This window comes from Rattus rattus, chromosome 17, assembly GCF_011064425.1.
Source record: "Rattus rattus isolate New Zealand chromosome 17, Rrattus_CSIRO_v1, whole genome shotgun sequence".
Taxonomy (NCBI): domain Eukaryota; kingdom Metazoa; phylum Chordata; class Mammalia; order Rodentia; family Muridae; genus Rattus; species Rattus rattus.
The window spans coordinates 26,607,744-26,625,605 of NC_046170.1; the positions used below are offsets into that span (position 1 = coordinate 26,607,744).

General features: G+C 45.8%; 3 protein-coding genes across 6 annotated transcripts in view; 1 reads left to right on the forward strand and 2 right to left on the reverse strand.

Moving 5' to 3' along the window:
* On the reverse strand, positions 1 to 2,697 carry Derpc (DERPC proline and glycine rich nuclear protein). Its single transcript, XM_032887383.1, is given in 2 exon segments — positions 1 to 1,298; positions 1,301 to 2,697. Coding segments are annotated over 2 exon segments (1,599 nt in total). The 5' UTR covers positions 2,643 to 2,697; the 3' UTR covers positions 1 to 1,041.
* Chtf8 (chromosome transmission fidelity factor 8) lies at positions 1 to 10,304 on the reverse strand. Its single transcript, XM_032887384.1, has 4 exons — positions 10,210 to 10,304; positions 3,648 to 3,703; positions 3,263 to 3,380; positions 1 to 2,863 (listed from the first exon to the last, which is right to left on the reverse strand). The coding sequence occupies exons 2-4, from the start codon at positions 3,668 to 3,670 to the stop codon at positions 2,639 to 2,641; spliced, it is 366 nt and encodes a 121-aa protein (XP_032743275.1). The 5' UTR covers positions 3,671 to 3,703; positions 10,210 to 10,304; the 3' UTR covers positions 1 to 2,638.
* The window catches only part of Utp4 (UTP4 small subunit processome component), a 27,115-nt gene continuing 19,476 nt past the window's right edge, over positions 10,224 to 17,862 (forward strand). Inside the window, exons 1-5 of one of the 4 annotated variants that reach the window (XM_032887378.1) lie at positions 10,224 to 10,420; positions 11,107 to 11,267; positions 14,305 to 14,496; positions 15,571 to 15,655; positions 17,481 to 17,570. In XM_032887378.1, the coding sequence (XP_032743269.1) occupies positions 11,109 to 11,267; positions 14,305 to 14,496; positions 15,571 to 15,655; positions 17,481 to 17,570 (526 nt within the window). In that variant the 5' untranslated portion in view covers positions 10,224 to 10,420; positions 11,107 to 11,108. Of the gene's footprint in view, positions 10,421 to 10,459; positions 10,679 to 11,106; positions 11,268 to 12,655; positions 12,886 to 14,304; positions 14,497 to 15,570; positions 15,656 to 17,480; positions 17,571 to 17,862 lie in introns of those variants that run through there. The other 3 variants (XM_032887379.1, XM_032887380.1, XM_032887381.1) reach the window with 3 other exon arrangements.

A 17,862-nucleotide genomic window follows, 5' to 3' on the forward strand; every position in this document is an offset into this window, starting at 1 on the left:
TACTACACATGCAGGAGGCTTATTTTCTACTGGAGAAGTCAGAATCTCACACTCTTTAAATTATTCTACAAAATAGAATTGGAAAACAAGTGAAGGCTAACCAAAGCTGCTTGTTCCCTCAAATGCAAGATTGTTGGCTGGCAGGGTTATAAAAAAAAAAAAAAAAAAGACAAGCAGAGAGTACGTACTTACCACTGTGGAACAGAGAACAAAATGGAATGACAGCAGCAGCCCTCTCACCCCATTTATTAAAGAAACAGTAAGAAAAGATACAATGCAGGAAAAACACCAACCATCCTTCACATCAGGCCGAACAAAGCACAGTGATTTTCCCTTTCATCCCTCCACCCCCACCCTAATTCCCCAATTTCCATCCATATCAGTTTAAGTTTTGAGGTTCTTTGATTGGAGTACCAGTGAGGAGGGAGCTAGATGATCGGAGGAACTTAAATCTGGCCACCTCTAAGTCCCAGAAGAAAGGAGCTGCAGGCCCAGTCAAGCAGAAATGTGGTGGGTCTGTGCCGTGGGTGTCTACCTCCCATACTGTGTTCAAGCCCCCAGGGAAAGGTCTGGCAGTAGAACATGACTAGGTCCAGGGTACCCAGGTCAGAGTTACCGAACCATGGCCCGCTCACCAGTGCAGCATCACTAGACAGCCAGTGAGCCAATTCTCCAGTGGTGAGTGGGGAATTAGGACCTGCAGGCCAATGTATCCCTGAGGAAAAGTCCACGAGAACAATTCAAGAAACTAGTAAGAAACAAGGGGCAGAAAGCTGTGGGACAAAAGCACAGCAGACTTCCGAAGGCCAGAGATGCTTTTTCTTGAGGCCAGGATCATCCCTATCTGCCATAGTCCGTGTCTCACAAATAAGTTTGCCTTCAGTCAAGAAAAAAGCAGGAAAAAAGAAGGCTCGCTTGAACTTGAACCCCAGCTGTGTTCTTCAGACTGTAGTTCCGCATCTACTCTTTTACCTAAGAGACAGTCCCAGCTCAGAACCACAGTGCTTAAATAACAAAGTGGCTCTGGAAGAAAAATGCTATTTAAGGGGGTAACATTCCATTTGGGTACATTGCAGCCATTGGACCCCCTGGTCTGGGGAAAGCAGCTGGATTTGAGCCAGGGAGGCTGCCCACCCTAGGAAATGGGACCAAAGTCTTGCCTACAGGGCCATTCATCCTTGGAAAGGAGGCTGGGTTAAGGCCCAGGGTCCCTGTTGGTCTTGCGAGAGGAGCTGGGTTGATACCCACCTGGCCTGCTGGCGAAGAGCCCAGGTGCCCGGCAGCTGACCTGGGAAAGCAACTTGACCTGGGCCTAACGGACCAGCAGACCTTGGGAAGGCGGCTGGACTTGGACCCTGTAGGCCAGTGGCTCTTGGAAAGTTAGCTGGGTTGGGGCCTAGTGGCCCAGAGGCTCTTGGGAAAACTGCTTGATTTGAGCCCTGAAGGCCAGCAGACCTCTGAAAGGTACCTGGATTTGAGGCCAATGTGCCAGAAGACTGAGAGAAGGCAGCTGGGTTCAGTCCTCCTGATCCTGTCCCCCTTGGAAAGACTCCAGCATTTACCCCCATGGGACCACCTGGTCTTGAGAAATGAGCTGAATTAGGACCCATGGGGCCAGGAGCCCTTGACATGGCAGATGGATTTGGCCCTGGAAGGCCAATTCCTCGAGAGCTAGGACCTGTGTTTGGGCCTATGGGGCCAGGTACTCTTGTCATGGTGGGTGGGTTTGTGCCCATGTTTCCAGAAGCCTGCGAAAAAGAAACTGAATTTGTCCCTAAAAGACCTGCTGCCCTTAGAATGGGGGCAAGATCTAAGCCTTGAGGTCCAGCCATTCTTAAGTTAAGACCAGATCCTGTACCCAAGAGGCCTCCTGCTCTGTTGTCCAGATTTGGGCCTGGGCCTAGGCCCCCAGCTCTTGGATTGGGCCCAAGACCCGGTCCTAAGCCACATGCTCGTGGGTTGGGCCCCAGGCCTGGGCCTGGAAACATACCAGGCCTAGGGGCCGGGTTTGTACCTAAAAAGCTTGATCTCAGATTTGGACTTGGTCCAGGACCCAGGCCCATTGGCCTAGGATTGGGAGGACCAGTCCCAGAGGACAAAACACCTGCCCTCATGTTGGGTCCACATCCAGGGCCCATGGGGCCACCACTTCTAGGGTCAGGACTTGCTCCCAGGAGCCCACCTGCCCTTGGGTTGGCCATAGGACCAGGACCAGGAAGCCCTCCTAATCTGGGATTAGACATAGGTCCTGGGCCTGGAAGAGCTCCTGTTCTAGGGTTTAAACCTGGTCCTGGTCCTGGTCCCAAAAGGCCTCCTGGCCTTGGGAAAGAAGCTGCACCTGTACCAGTGGGATTCATCCCTCTTGGAAAAGAAGTCATGCTTGGGTCACGAGCACCAGCAGGGAAGTGTGCTGGGTTTGACGCCAATGAGCCTGATGGATTTGGAAAAGGAGCTGGATTCCTTGCAAAGGGAGCCAGGGTCCCACCAAGAGAGCCTGCTGCCATGAGGAAAGGATCTGTGTTCACACCCATCGGGTGACCTGCGTTCACACCAGGCCCTCCGTCCAGCCGTCCTCGAGGTGGCAATGGAGCACGAGTCCAGGGGGTTGGCCGCTCTCTAGGGAAAATCCGGGGTTCTTTCATACTTTCTTGGGGACGTTGGTGATAATAGGCTTGGGGCGAGTTTTGAAAAGGATCTTGTTTTTGATGAGTGCTGTCACCAAGTACTGGGTGCCAGTCTCTCGACCAAGCTCATCACAGTCCTGCTTCCCAGGAGTGTGTTTGACAAGGACTGCAAAAGGTTTCTCCAGGTGGATGATTTTCCCATACAGGATATGATGCCCCACGATCAGCACAGGGATTCCCTTTGGCAGAACAGAAGGAGATGCCTGAGGTTGAGCACAAGGCCATTCCTTTCAGGTGCCTTTAAAGCTGCTCTTGGCAGCAATGCTGGCACCTCCAGTCCCTGGTCTGGCTCTATCACTGTTACAAACCACACTGGCAATCAATCCTCCCTCGTGCCCTTTTCATTCTTTGTAGCCCCACGGAAAGAGCATTTCTACTCTTAGGACTCTTGCAGATTCCCAAAGACTCCATTTCTCTGCTTTTCCAGAAGTTGGGGGACAGCAAGCAGATAGCTCTACAGACTGGCTAAACCTTGAGTAACAAACCTGAGGACAGTCCTCATGCTGGGTCCTGGGAGCACCACCTTGGTGTAGCTTGCTTTACTGAGGCATAAGGCAGGGAAAGAAAAGCCCCCTCACCTCAGTGGTGTAATGTAGGTCTCCCAGGAGGTTTCCAGCTAATCCGGTGCTGTAGCGAGCCTCGATCTCCCCCTGTAGCTCCATCAGCACCCATTCTGCCAGGCCTTCAGCCCCCGTACTGCAAGCAAAGGGCTGGCGGTTACAATATTTTTGAGCGGTGAAGGATGAGTAGTGTCCTGCACCTACACCACCATTAGGAGCCCAAAGGAACGCTGCTAAATACAAGTTCTTGGGAAACTGGGCAGTACTGGGAACTGAAATACAGGTCTTAATGCAAATAGTATTTATATAAGATGTACCTGAGGACCCTAATTCCTCCAGAAAAGTGTAAAACCAGTATAGCCCTTAACACTCAAGCTAAGTAAAAATCTTAAAATGTACTCACCTGGAAATAACAATTTGCACCATGAGCCTTCCTTCTTTAAAAAAGCAACTGAAAAACTAGAGAAAAAAAAAAAAAAAACCTTTTAGAACAGCAATAATTATAGCCAGTATTTATCACTTAATTGTGCAATAGGCACTTCCCCCTTTGAGACAGGATCTCTAGGGCAGGCTGTCCCTGAACTCTCCATGTAGCTGAGGATGGCTTTGAACTTCTGATTCTCCTGCCTCTAACCCCAGCCTAAGTGTTGCTAGGTACTCAACCCAGGGATTTACAAATGCCAGGCCAGCATTCTGCCAACTGAGTTTTATAGTCCCAGCCCAACACGTGGCAGGAACTTCGAATTCCACGTGCTTTTAAACATGTTACTCTATTGCCCTTGCAATGCCAAAAGGGCTAGGCGTTCTTGCTGATTCTGAACATATAGATTACAGCTGTTAATGACAATCATTGAACTGGTGACCCACTCAGGTGTATCACAACAAATGTAAGGCAAGTTTTTTTCTTTCTTCTTCTTTTTTTTTGAGACAGTGTTTCACTATGCAACTCTGGCTATCCTGGAACTGTGTAGACCAGACTAGTCTTGAACTCACAGAGATCCATCTGCCTCTGCCTCTGAGTTGCAGGCTTAAAGGCTTGTGCCACATGGCCAATATTAAACTGATTTCTAATGTGACTCTCAGCTGCAGACTAACTACACCATCACATTATACAACAGCGCCACCAGGTGGCAATTTGGAGCACCCTAAAAGCCTGCTACTAACCGGCTTCATTTGCCCTTGTATCTACTACTCAGGGACTGGATTAGGGAACCAAAGTTACAGTTTCTGGTTGTCTTTAGAACAAGACAACATATAGTGTTACCAGCCATGGTACAAAAAAGTCAACAGGTTCTATAATTGTACTCAAACTCAGCAAAAATACTAATCAGGATTTTTTTTCTTTTTCTGTTTAAGCCACAACCAAGGCTTGCCTGGGACTTGGTATAGTATATTCTTAGTCCAGCCTCTAGAGAACTAGGACTACAGCTGGCAGCGCCATGCCACTTGACGAGTTTCTTTACTGGTTCTTGTCACTCTGGACCTCCAGTAGGCTTGTGTCATGACTGAACCTCTTTCCAGAGCACCAAACACACTACACAGGGTCAGCAGCATGTTTACTATGGACTACATGCTATGCACATGTGTGCACGGCAACTCTGATAATAACCAATTATCCCATTTTGCAGTTGAAGCTACCGGGTCACATACAAATAAAAATCATGTGTTCATATGTGGTACACACTAAAGCAGAGTACAGAGAGACAAGACAGGAAACTGGGCCATCTAGTTACTTAAAAGTCACTACTTAAGTTTCCCTTCGCAAAGGACAAAACCAGCTACCAGCAAAAATGAAAAAGAATCACGAGACCAGTGACATGTGTAAGAACTGTTTACAGCAGCACAAGGGCACCAAGACTAGAGCCGTGAATAAGCGAATCTCTGGGCCCAAAGAGGTTATGGCCCCACCGAGAAAAGGCAATACAGCAAAAGACAAAGATCTTTGTGCAGATAACAAACAAGACCATTCGAAGCACTTAACCTAAGTATTCTGGGACAAGGTTCATCTTTGACTGACTACTGGATCAAAGGCATGTGGCACTGAGTCCTCCTTCCAGAGCACTTCCGAAGTGAAACAATCCAAATTCAGAAGGCTGAAGTTCAGATTCCAGCTTGTAAAGTGGAAAGCAGGTATGATTCTGCTCAGGTCACTAAAGGACTAGGGGCTAACACCTAAATGACGACTCACTGGTGCCCTGATAACTATAACTCATGCAAGACTTTAGACTCCTATTGAGAACAGCTAATTTTTTTAGACTGGGAAGTAAGCAATTGTGCATTTGATAGTCTATCTTTAGTTATAATTCATAAAGTATGCAATGTATAGACAGCAAACAGCCAATGCTGCACAGACCAAGTTCTCTCAAACAAGCTTTTGCTGACTGATGTTCGCAAACAAGCAGTGTACGATGATGAGTATAAGTTGCAAAAACCAAGGTAGTCTAAAAAAAGCAAGAGAATTCACACCCGTGAACATCATATTCTAAGCATAGGGAAGAAGATAAAACCTGCTTCCTGGGTCCAGGGAGATGGTTCAGCCATGCAAGTATGAGCACCTGAGTTCAAATCCCCAGTGCCCACGAAGACACAAAACATACAACATTAGCATCTGCAACTGCAGTGGCCTTCTGAGACAGGAGGCAGACAAAGGAAAACCCTCGAAAGCCTGAAGGTATGCAGTGGAGGCACCAAGACACTGTCTCAAGGCAGAAGGCCCGATACCCAATGTCCTCCATATTCACACAGGCATATATGCTATACACACATACCAAAATACTACACTTCCTGAAAACTAATTTCAATTTGTGTGTGTGTTTATCCACAGGAAACAGAGACAGTGTAGCTGCCAAGTTTTCTCAGTGCATTCTCTGCTTCCTGGACAGACTCCTATCAGAATAAGAAAAGCAGATACCTGGGGTTGGGTATCTCAGTGGTAGAGCGCTTGCCTAGCAAGTGCAAGGCCCTGAGTTCAGTCCCCAGCTCCGGAAAAAAAAGAAAAAAAAAAAAAAAAGAAAAGCAGATACCTGACCTGAGCCAGGTAGCACTTGCAAACCTACCCATGCGTGTTCAATTGAAAACATCTTTATATGCAGATGCAGGAAGCCTTGCCTGAGTTATTTCTATTGATACTGGCAAACATCTAGCAATGCCTTGGAAAACAGTAATTTCGTGGCTTACAGCCTAGCCATTCTGTTGCTACACCCCATCAACCCTATAAAATTTGTTTTATGCTAAAGCAAATTAGGTGGTTTACATGTGTATAAAAAGAAATGTAAGCTCTGTGTGACGGTCTAGCTTAGAGACACCTGTATATTGATATATTTATGTAATCTGTGTATATGAGGGTGTGTGTGTGTGTGTGTACGGAACACTGGTGAGTGTTTAAGTTCTCTTTAGTAAACCTTAAATTCTACTTTCAGGGCTTGAGATTTCCTGTAGCATCTAAAATCTATTACTCCTTTTCTTGCTCCTTGAGGTCAGCAGACAACTGTCCACAGGGCTGAATTAAGTACTGATTTGAGGACACAACTGACAGAGCTGACAGAGTATTACCATGTGTCCCAGGTTAGCATACTGCTTACTCAAAAGGTCTGAAAAGTCAGTGTGGGGTTATGCATCTGTAATCCCAGCCCTTCAGGTTGAGGCACAGTGATATCCTGTCTCTAACAACAAAGGCGGATGAGGGATCGTCTTAAACTGCACTTATCTCCTTATGAACAGGTAGGGGAAAAAAACTGAAAAAGAAGTGAAGCCTAGTATAAACAGAGCACGTACAATCTGAAAATATGATATACTTCTAAATAGAAAAAATTAAAACATATTAGGCCACTAGTATCAAGTTACAAGATTTCTCAGTTCTTGGTTTTTTTTTTTCCATTTTTAGGGATGCTCATCTGCTAAGTCTATGCAAATATTCTAATATCTGAAGTACTTCTCTTGTGAATTTTGAATGTAGTTTAAACTGTAACAAGCCCAATTCTGTTAGTAATAACAAAGAACAAAAATATTACAATGAAAATTCTCTGTATGGCATCAGTTTCTAAGTCTTCAGTCTCACTCCATGCGCACACTGAGACAACCAGTTTCTAGGACTGTCTAAGATTTGGCTTGTTTAGAAAGCAGTACAGTGTTAACTCATCTCAATGCTCTTTTGGACGCTTACTGTGAAGCGAGATGCAGCCTTAACGGTACTGTGTGGTCCTCACAGCAGTCCTCCTCATACAGAACTTCTCGGAGATCCACCTACCTTGCAATTGGCCTCACTCTCCTACACAACTGAAAGCGGCCTTGTACATTGCAATGGAAACAGCTAACAATCCAATGAATGCATCAGAGCAGCTAATAAGCCTCACCTTACCCATGCTTAGAAGTCAAATTCAATGCCACCTCCAGGATTCAAAATTATACCCTAAATCCTCTGCTCCTCAGAGAGGAAGCAGCAGCCCTGAGGACTGAGGACTTTCTTGCCACAGATTCACTTCAATCTCTGACCAAATTCAGTTCTCATCCTCTGCTCTCTAAATCATTACATGATAAAGGATTACTAATGTCTTAGAGAACAGCCTGATCAATGAACCTCATTATGGTAACTTCCCAAGATAAAATGTGGATAAGTATGGCATGTGCCTAGCCATACAAACAGAAAAGCAAACAACTGAGATTCAATGATTTAAATCTAGTGACAAAATCTGCAACAAGTAAGTGTCTTATAAATGTCCATTTTATTTGCCTTGTCTACAGATTGAGTTCCAGGACTGCCATAAATATACAGAGAAACCCTGTCTCAAAAAAAAAAAAAAAAAAAAATTATGTTTTTTTTTTTTTTTTTCCGGAGCTGGGGACCAACCCAGGGCCTTGTGCTTGCTAGGCAAGTGCTCTACCACTGAGCTAAATCCCCAACCCCAAAAAATCCATTATAATGTAAACATTCTGTGCTGCCTACTGGGGCTAAACCAGTGGACAAGACAGACACCACCTCTACCAGTATTTTTGATTTTTGTCTGTTTGAAAGGGAATATGTTCTAATTCTTCAAAACTGTACTTTAAAATCTTTAAAACGTAGGGTAAAATGGCTTAACCATTTCAAAGTAAAAAGAGTTAAATGTTTCTTAGAATATGTCAAGTAGGGGTTGGGGATTTAGCTCAGTGGCAGAGCGCTGCCCAGCAAAGCGTTTAAAGGCCCTGGTCGGTCCCCAACTCCGAAAAAAGAAAAAGAAAAAAAAAAAAAAGAATATGTCAAGTAGAACATCACTAACACCACATTGCTAACTACTGTGAATGTTTACAATGGAGAAAACAGCCTATAAAAACAGTAGGTCATCAAGATCAATTCTATACAACTGGAGAACAATTCGGTGCTTTAGTCAGGATTTACCAAAATGTTTCAGGGCTTAAACTCTGGAAAGTCATTTCTCTAAATATGACAACTATTTCTCTATGTGCTTTTCTAGCAAACGAACAATCTCGGGAGTTTTATATATGTCTGAATACAAATCATTTTTATTACCAGTGTCATGGTGGTTGTGTGACTGGAGGGGATGTTTGAGCCTAATTTTCTAAGGAGACCTTGTCTCTTAATAGGGTTGTTACTAAGTCTAAACTACTTTAAATGAGACACTTGCTCCCCTACAAAAAGGGGCCGTGGAGGGAAGATGGAACTGAATGCTTCCGAACTTTTCATCAGTGAAGAATGTTTTCAAAACGTGTTTAGATACTATACATACACGTGGTATGCTCCCATCACGTGGCAGGATTCCTCCATTGGAGGGAATCAGTTACTGTTATTTGTTATTTGTAGACAATGGGTAGAAAAGATGGCTTCGGTCGATCTGAGTTACTCCGGTTTTCTCCATCTTCTGCTACTCTGCCATCCCATCTCAACCTTTCCTCCTCTTCCTGCCATCATAGCCGCCTCCTCCGCCTCCTCCCCACCCCCCAACCCTTTCGGGCTGCGCGGCAGTTGTGGGGGAGGTCCCCTCCTTGCCGGATTCTTCCATTTCTTCTATCTCCTCCACCCCTGTCCCCCACCTCCCATTCTTTCAACCAGAAGGACTCTTAACTCCCTCTTCCCCATTTCTCCAACTCCCTTCAAACTATCCCAAACTACTACTGGAACCGTTTTTACCAAAGTGTTTAACCCTCTAACTCCCAAAGAAACTATCCATCCCCACTTCACTCTTAAACTGCTTTTCTCCACGGCCCCCACCGGTCTTCATATCCCTCACCCTTCTCCCAAAGATTCCTCTTCCAACTATCTTCCTCTACCGCTCAATACTATCCAAAATCCTTCCCGGTCCCGCTTCTCTAAGACACACCACCCTCCTCAACTCTAGGATTCACTCAACCCAAAAGCACCCGAGTTCACTTTGCAAGCAGCCTCCAAATAAAAGTCTCCCAGAAGCTTCTTCCTCCCCACTACCATGATTTAAAATAAATGTCCCCTGAAACAAGCCTCACATTTCCGTCAGTTCCGCCCCAAACCCCTTTTGAGCCCCCTGCTGCCATTCCCGCTACTTTCTCGGTTCCAAGTCCACTCAACTCCAGCAGGCCTCCCGACCGGGGACTGAGCCCCTTTCCCCCCCGCACATACCTCGAGGATCCGGCCCGCGCCGCCCCCTGCTCCGTCCTCCGCCCGCGTTCCGCCAGCCTTTCCGCCCTTCTCCCACTCCACCCAGCTCCCTCGCTCCCTTCCTTCCGTCCCTGCACCGCTCTCGGTCCCCAAGCTTCCCCGGCTCGCGGCGGGCTAGCCTCAGCCCTCGCGGCCCTCACGGCCCTCACGCTTCCTTGCCCAGCATGCGCCCCTCCCCCGCCCGCTCCCCGCCCCTCCGCTCGCCATTCTTCTCCCCGAGCCGCGCGCCCCGCCCGGCCCCGGCTGCCTAGCTGGCCGATCCTTCGCGCTCTCCACACGGTCCCCACCTCCGACCTCGTTCCCCGCGGCCTCCCTCGCCCCCCGCCCGCTGCCTGACCTGCAATGGCGGCCGCCGAGCGCGGCGCCGCGCGGCCAACGGGCGACAACCGAACCTCCCGCCGCCGTCGCCGCCGCCGCGAGCATTGCCTGCGCACTTCCGGCCTCGCGCCGCCTAGTACTTCCGGGACGGAGCTATAGAGTGCGCACGCGCGCACGTGGGACCGGGGCGGAGAGAGGCGAGGTCCGGGGTAGCGAGTGCCTGGCGGTAGGTGAGTTCGGGGAGAATCCCCGGGGGTAGCTGAAACAGTGAGTTCGGAAGGGGTGCAGTTCACCCGGAGTCGGGGGCCCGCGGACCTTGTTAGATGCTCGGTTCTGAGGCCGAGTGGAAGCTAACTCCGTGGACCTGGGAGAGAGCAGGGCTGGCGGACACCTCGCGCTCTTCAGTCCCTCTTCAGAACGTGCCCGCTCTGCATGTGGCTCCCTTGAGGGTAGACGAGTGAGGGGCGAACAAGTTCCACTCCCAGTAGGTGTGTGTCAGGTAGCTGCTAGATCAGGCAAGCTGGGAGAGACCACCAAGTTCTGTCGCTGCCCACTCGTGCTCTGGGTTTCCCCTCCCCCATCAGCCCCTTGTCACTGTCTTAGAGTGGGTCTGTGATTTGCGTACTCAGTAATGTTGAGAAGTTATTGTTAAAATGCTGGTTTTTTAAACTCTCTTACTCCAAGAGGTTAGGAAGATGGGGGAATGGAGTTGGCCTTTTGGGGGCATTAAGTTGCAGAAGCTTCTCTACTGAGTTTCTGGAGACTGACTGGAGTCTTGCTGGGTCACAACAGCATAATTAGAAATGAACTTAAGTGAGAGATCATGAAACCTCCCATCCAACAGCGATGATAACAAATTGAATGCATAGGAGATTCTCTGCTTAATATTTAACAATGACTCTTTTTGTCCCTTCAGGAATGGGTGAATTTAAAGTCCATCGAGTTCGTTTCTTTAATTACGTTCCATCAGGCATCCGATGTGTGGCTTACAATAACCAGTCAAACAGATTGGCTGTTTCACGAACAGATGGCACGGTGGAAATTTATAATTTGTCTGCAAACTATTTTCAGGAGAAAGTAAGTCTTTGGGGAGCCTGGTGTGTTACTCCTGATGTTAATTTTCTTAACTTCAATTCTACAACTTACATGTCCTATCTCAGATCAAGTGACTCTTCCTGCTGTGGAACTTAGAAGTTACTTAGAACTTCTATAGCATATCTGAGATCCCTTGATTTGTGAGAGCAGCCCAGGGGTTTGATATATCTAAAGTTGTTTAGAAAGATCCTGCCTAGGAATTCTGTGTCACTATATGCCATTTGAGGACTGAAGTTTGCTAGATCTTTTGGCCACTACAAGAAAGAAAAAAAAATGTTGAGAAAATTGTGATTCTGGAAAAATGACATTTCTTGCTGAAGGCATGCGTTCCACTGATAATGGAAAGTTTTCAAACATTGTTATGTCAGAAAATTTTACTAACATGGCAGCAGGCAGACTGTCTCCAAGAATGTAGACTTATTTGTCTATTGGGGAATAGATTCCTATTCTTTTAATTACATGAAATGTCTTTTGGGTACACATTTTGGGTTTGTTCATTTTTTGTGTACCAGTATTTTGCCTACATGCATGTATGTACACTTCAGGTGTGCCTAATGCCCTTGGTGTTTAGGAGAGGGCATTAGATCCCCTAGAATTGGATTTAGAAGTGGTTAGGTGCTGGGAACTCTTCACAGGAACAATAGGTGCTCTTAACTGTTGAGCCATCTCTCCAACTCCAGAGACTTTCTCCTCAAGAACACTGGTTACTAATTTTTTCAGGTGCAACATGCAATTCAATTCAAAAGAGAAGCGATGGGTGGATGAGTATTCAGTGCCCAGCAGTCTGTGGCCAGACATTTAGGCATCTGTAAATGTTTCCAGGAGTGAGTGTCAAGTACTGGTATTGAAATAAATGTTTGAGTTTTTACATTTGTGGAGAAAGCTCTGTAAACAGACAGTTTCACCCCAGTATAATAAAAGCTGGGAGAAGTACACTTGACATACGGTAGCCTTAGGGATTCTGTATAGCGTTGGCTTACTGAAGAACTAATGTGTGTAGAAGAGTTTCAAGTCCTTGCCCCACGACAAATTGGTCACTGCTACAAACACCACAAACATGCTTGGGTGCACACTGTTACGTGGTGTGACTTTTCGGTTTGTCGTTTATAACTGCTAAACTTGCATAATTTGTATTTTTGCTTAATGCCTCTTTTCGATGCTAAACTTCAAATTCTGTAAGATCAGGGACTACATCAGCATACATCAGCAATGTCTGTGACCGTCCTGGCTCTATGTCTAGTACAAAGCCACTGCTAAGTTAATGTTCGGGGACTAAATTCTCCATTTCTTCCCTATCCTTCCTATTTTTAACAGCTAACTAATTCAGTCTGAGCTTCTGTTTTCTCCAAGTCTCCTTCCCTATTTTTTAAATTACTAACCTCTGGCAGAGTGAGATGGCTCAGTGAGTAAAGGTTGCTTCCACGCCTGAAGATGGGAGTTTGCTCTCTGTAGCCCACATGGTGGAAGAAGAGACCAACTCCTGCCTGTTGCTCCCTGGTCTTCATGTGCACTGAGTAAATAAACGGAACGAAAATGTAAGGATTGCTGGCCTTAGTCACATCACTCTCAGAGCAAGACAACCCTTAGTCAGAATAAAAAGGTGAGGAGTGAAGAGAGCATCCCCGGCATTCCGTTGACTTAGGCTTTTCAGGCAAGCCACTTTACTCTTCTCCCTCTTGGCCTTGCAAGTTCTGATAGGAAGCATTATTTGTGTCAAGCAGACATAAAATTAAAATGCCATGATATATATGAAAATATCGAATGCCCAGAAAGTACTTGTAATCTGAGATTGTAGCCAGGTAGGTCTGGTAGTGGTACACACCTTTAATTCCAGAAGCCAGAAGCAAGGGTATCTCTGAGTTCTGGACCAGCCTAGTCTACATGAAGAGTTCTGTATAGGACAGCGAGGTCTACATAGTATGAAGCCCTGCCTCAAAAGAAAAGAAAATAAAAAGGAACCTGAGTCCTGAACAGAAAGCTGGAGTGGACCGAATTGTTTTTTAAGCAACTGTTTCCAGGAGAAATGGGCACAGATTGAGGTAGATATAAAGGATGCACACTGGCATTCAGCACGTATGCAGTCATGTATTACTTGATGGAGGTCTGTTTGGAGAAATGTATGGTAGTTGATTGCTAGAGAGTTGGCAAAACCTACCATTATGTAGCCTTATTCCTAAGCTGCAGACACCTAAAACAGGTTACTGTTGGAATTCTGTGGGCAGTTGTAACATAGTAGAAAATATTTGTGGGGAAAACAAAGCAGCTCCAGGTGGTTTATTCTTGGCATATTTTAACACAGCAGAATTTGGTGAAAACCTTCTGGTGAGTTTAACTGGATCCCAAGTTTACCAAAGCATACATACTTTGAGGAACAAAGTCAGCTAAATACAGACTACACTGAAACTCTTTGTAAAGTTCCTAAAGATAGGTTCTCTAGGTGTACTGGGAACAACAAGCCTTAAGATGAGTCTAGGAGAGGATCGGGTGCTGAAAAAGTCTAGCCACTCAGCACAGAAGTTTGAGATCAGAGCAAGTTACAGGACTGCCAGAGCTGTTACTCTGTTTTGAAACAGAGAAACTGTCTCAAAAAACAAAAAATTTTTAGATACTTCATATCCAACTGGATACTAACCCAATTTTTTTATGCATGGGAACTCACCACAGCCCACCCTGCCTCTGCTTCCTGAGTACTAGGATTAGAGTTATATAAGCCACCACACCTGGCTGAGTCAATCTTGAATATCCTAATTCTTAAATTCTAGTTAAAGAGCTTCTGCTGAATTAGTCCTAGTTTAAAAGCAAGAGAAATGTATGTAATTTTAAGTAACTAATATTGAAACTGAAAGAGATAAAACTGTCTAATGGACACAAATGTTTAATAATGACAAAATGCTAGTTATTCTTGAGGAAATACTTTCCAGGTGCTGGTGACTGAAGAACTCATAGCAAGTTAGGAAGTATGATTCTTTGTGGTTTTGAATTCATGGCAGGTTGAGAAATGACGATGATGCTTCTATAGTTTTTCCCAGGTCATGAGTCTCGGGGTACCGAAGCCCTGTGTTGGGCAGAAGGACAGCGGCTCTTTAGTGCCGGACTGAATGGAGAAATTCTTGAGTATGACCTACAGGCACTAAACATCAAGTACACTTTGGATGCCTTTGGAGGACCGATTTGGAGTATGACCGCCAGCCCCAGTGGCTCTCAACTTTTGGTCAGTATGCAACTATTGATAACTCAAAATAGATGAGTTATGGTCACTCAAACTTCTTTACCCATGTTTGTGTTATGTAACACAGAAACTATGTGTACCAGGAATCAATACATAAGGTTGGAATTGGCACTGAAGCTTAAAAATTCTTGGAGGTGGGCTGGAGAGATAGCTCAGCAGTTAAAAGCATTTCTGCCCTTCACCCGATCTGGGTTTGATCCCAGTACCCACATGGTGGCTCTCTACAGTCTCACTCTAGTCCAAGGGCTCTGACACCCTCCTCTTGCCGCCCTGGGCACTGCTCAGTCACTTTGCCTTTATGCTACTAGCGTGGACCATGGTTGTTCATTTGTGAAATGTTCGGGTTAAATCATTTCAGCATTTCCTAAACTTCTTTGGAACTAAAAAACTGATTTTTTTTTTAACTATGTTTTATGTATTAATAGTAACTTCTGTTTCAGAAATATGGGGTGCTCAATCCTTCTATAAATCCACTACACTCACATATATATCCATGTTTGTAAAATTATACTTTTGGTATTGTGTGTGGGGCCTTGGGGCGTGTATGCCACAGAAGTGGTTGTGACCGTCAGAGGCAGCGCGTATGAGTTGGTTCTCTCCTGCCACCAGGTGGGTCTCTAGGATCAAGCTCAAATTGCCAGGCTTGGCAGCACTTTCCCACAGAGTCACCTTTCTGTCCTGAGATTTTCACTTTATTTCACTCATACTAACTTATATACTATCCTAGATGCTTCCGTCTGGGTTTAAAGGTCTTTCATCTGGGCCATGGGTCTCTGGCAGGTGTGTGTAAAGCTCTACTTCTAATCTGTGTCACGTGCAGATACTCAGGCTCTGGTTAGAACTCTGGGCCTGCTTTCTGACTAGAATGTGAGGTCCATCAGGAGTATACTATCAATTTCTTGATGGTAGGTGCCCTCTCCTCTCACCGGATGTTTTGGTTTGTTTTGATTTTATGCAAATGTAGCTTTTAGAGAAAAAACAATGTGTGCTTCTAAATGGGGATATTTAGTCCTGTAAAAGGCTCGTTTAATCTGTTTTCTACCTGCCTCTAAACAGGTTGGCTGTGAAGATGGCTCCGTGAAATTATTTGAAGTCACCCCAGACAAAATCCAATTTGCAAGAAATTTCGATCGGCAAAAAAGTAAGGCTTGTTTTGGGTCAGGCAGTGAACAGCCTCAACAAGAAATTATGCTTTCGTGCCACCAAAGGGATAGGATATTTTCCAGTGGCTATAAGAAATGCTTTACTAATTTTTTCTGAGCACAAGGAAAGTTCTAGAAGGCATCCATTATGCAGCATAGTTGTAAATGCCTGACTAAGAAAGTATATAGAAATTCAAAGTAGAAAATTAGTGTTTCTGTGAAAATGAGTATATTGTTTATCATCTGTGTCTTGGCCTGGGTTTATGTGGTGATAAACTCCCCTGCCCAGAAGCAACTTGGGGAGAAACAGGTTTATTTCAGTCTCTAGTTCCACAGCACGGTCCATCAAAGGTAGCTGGGGCAGAAACTCAAAACAGGGCAGGACCCTGGAGGCAGGAGCTGATGCAGAGGCCATGGAGGAGTGCTAGCTGCTTGCTTAGTCTGCTTTCTTATAGCACCCAGAAGCACAAGTCCTGGGGTGGCACCATCAGCGAGGGCTGGGCCCCTCCCACATTAATGAACAATCTAGAAAGTGTACCTCAAGTTTACCCACAGGCCAGTCTGGTTGAGACATTTTCTCAATTGAGGGTCTCTCCAAAATGACTCTGGCTTTGTCAAGTTGCCATAAAGTCAGCAGTGTGCTCCGACAGAAACTCCTGTTTTGTGAAATTAAACAGCTGTGCGTAGAGTCAGTCTTAGCCCTGTTTAAATGGTGAGCTTTTTGAGGCTGGCTCCCCTGGCTGTGGGATTAGACTGCCTTGAACTCCGCATCCTCCTGCCCTACTTCCTGGGTGCTGAGGTCACAGGTCTGTACCACAGGAAACTTGCCATTCCTTTGTTCCCCTTCCTTCTGCTCTTTGTGACACGGGTTCTCACACTGTAGCCTGCACTTGCCTGGCACATGTGTGGCCCTGGCTGCCCTTAGACTCGTGGCAGTCCTGGCTGTGGTTCTTAACCGTGCTAGTCGATTTAAATGCCATGGGGAGTGTCATGAGCTGCTGCTGCGGCTGTGTGGCTGGGGCTCTGGGGTGTACCGGCACTGGGCTACAGAGCAAGGGTTGACAAGCACTTTGAAAACTGAGCACAGCAGCACTTGAGGCTTTGGAAGGCACTGTAGCCTCGGCTAACCCTGGGTGAAGCATGGAGACAGACGTGTGTGCTGTGTGCGGGTAGAACTTGATTTACAAAAACCAACCGCAGATTGTGGTTTGCTGGGGCCTGTTTTGGAGAGCAGTGACCATGGTGTGTGTTCTCTCTTTCCTTTGGTAATTTTGTCAAGTTGACCAAAAACTAGCCAGCACAACCACCAAAAAAGAAAAACAACCATGGCTGGTTAAGAGCAAGGGTCTGTCCTGAGAAGTGTAATGTTAAATTATCTCATTGTGTGAGCATCGTCAGGCAAGCCTCCACAAACCAAGGTGGCTGGTGTCACTGGGCAATGCGATGGCTGTGAAGGTGCCCTCCTATGTCCAGTGCATCCTTGTTTGTAATGTCAGTATTTGTGCCTTAGCATACGTATATTTGGGCATTCCTGCAAGTATGTCTCTTTAATCTGAAAAGTCAGTGTCTGTGCACACTGAAATTTTCTTGTTACCACCACATCGTTCTCAGAAGAAAATATATTTACACATTTTCCTCAACCGTTTATACATTATTAAAGCGAGTTGTCAGGTGCTTTATGTGGGTCCCAGGACAGCTTACTGACCATTGTTGCTGAGGAGACTAAGGCTGATCAGTGCCAGCCCTGTAGGTAACTGTGGAAGGAGAGCTGTTAGATTTTGTCGTGTATCTAGATGTCACATTTTATTGTTTTATTCCCCTAAGGTCGGATCCTGAGTCTCAGCTGGCATCCTGCTGGTACCCACGTTGCAGCTGGTTCCATAGACTACATCAGTGTGTTCGATGTCAAATCAGGTGACTCTCTCTAGTCAGTACATTTGGGCTGTGGGTTTTTGCCAGATTTACATTGCTCAGTTTCTAGAATCTTGACTTTGTCTCTTTCAATGACCTGATGGCCTAACTCCTCAGTAATCTCTCCACGAGTCCATCACAAATTTCACCCACGTATGTTCTGTGTGTGTCTCTGAATTTCTGTGTTGTATGTGTGTATATGCCTTTGTAAGTGCTAACCAGAGGGGATGTGATACGTTCTCCTTTCTTACTTACCCTCCCTGCTCTTTCTGATGCACAGTCTTTTGCTGAACCT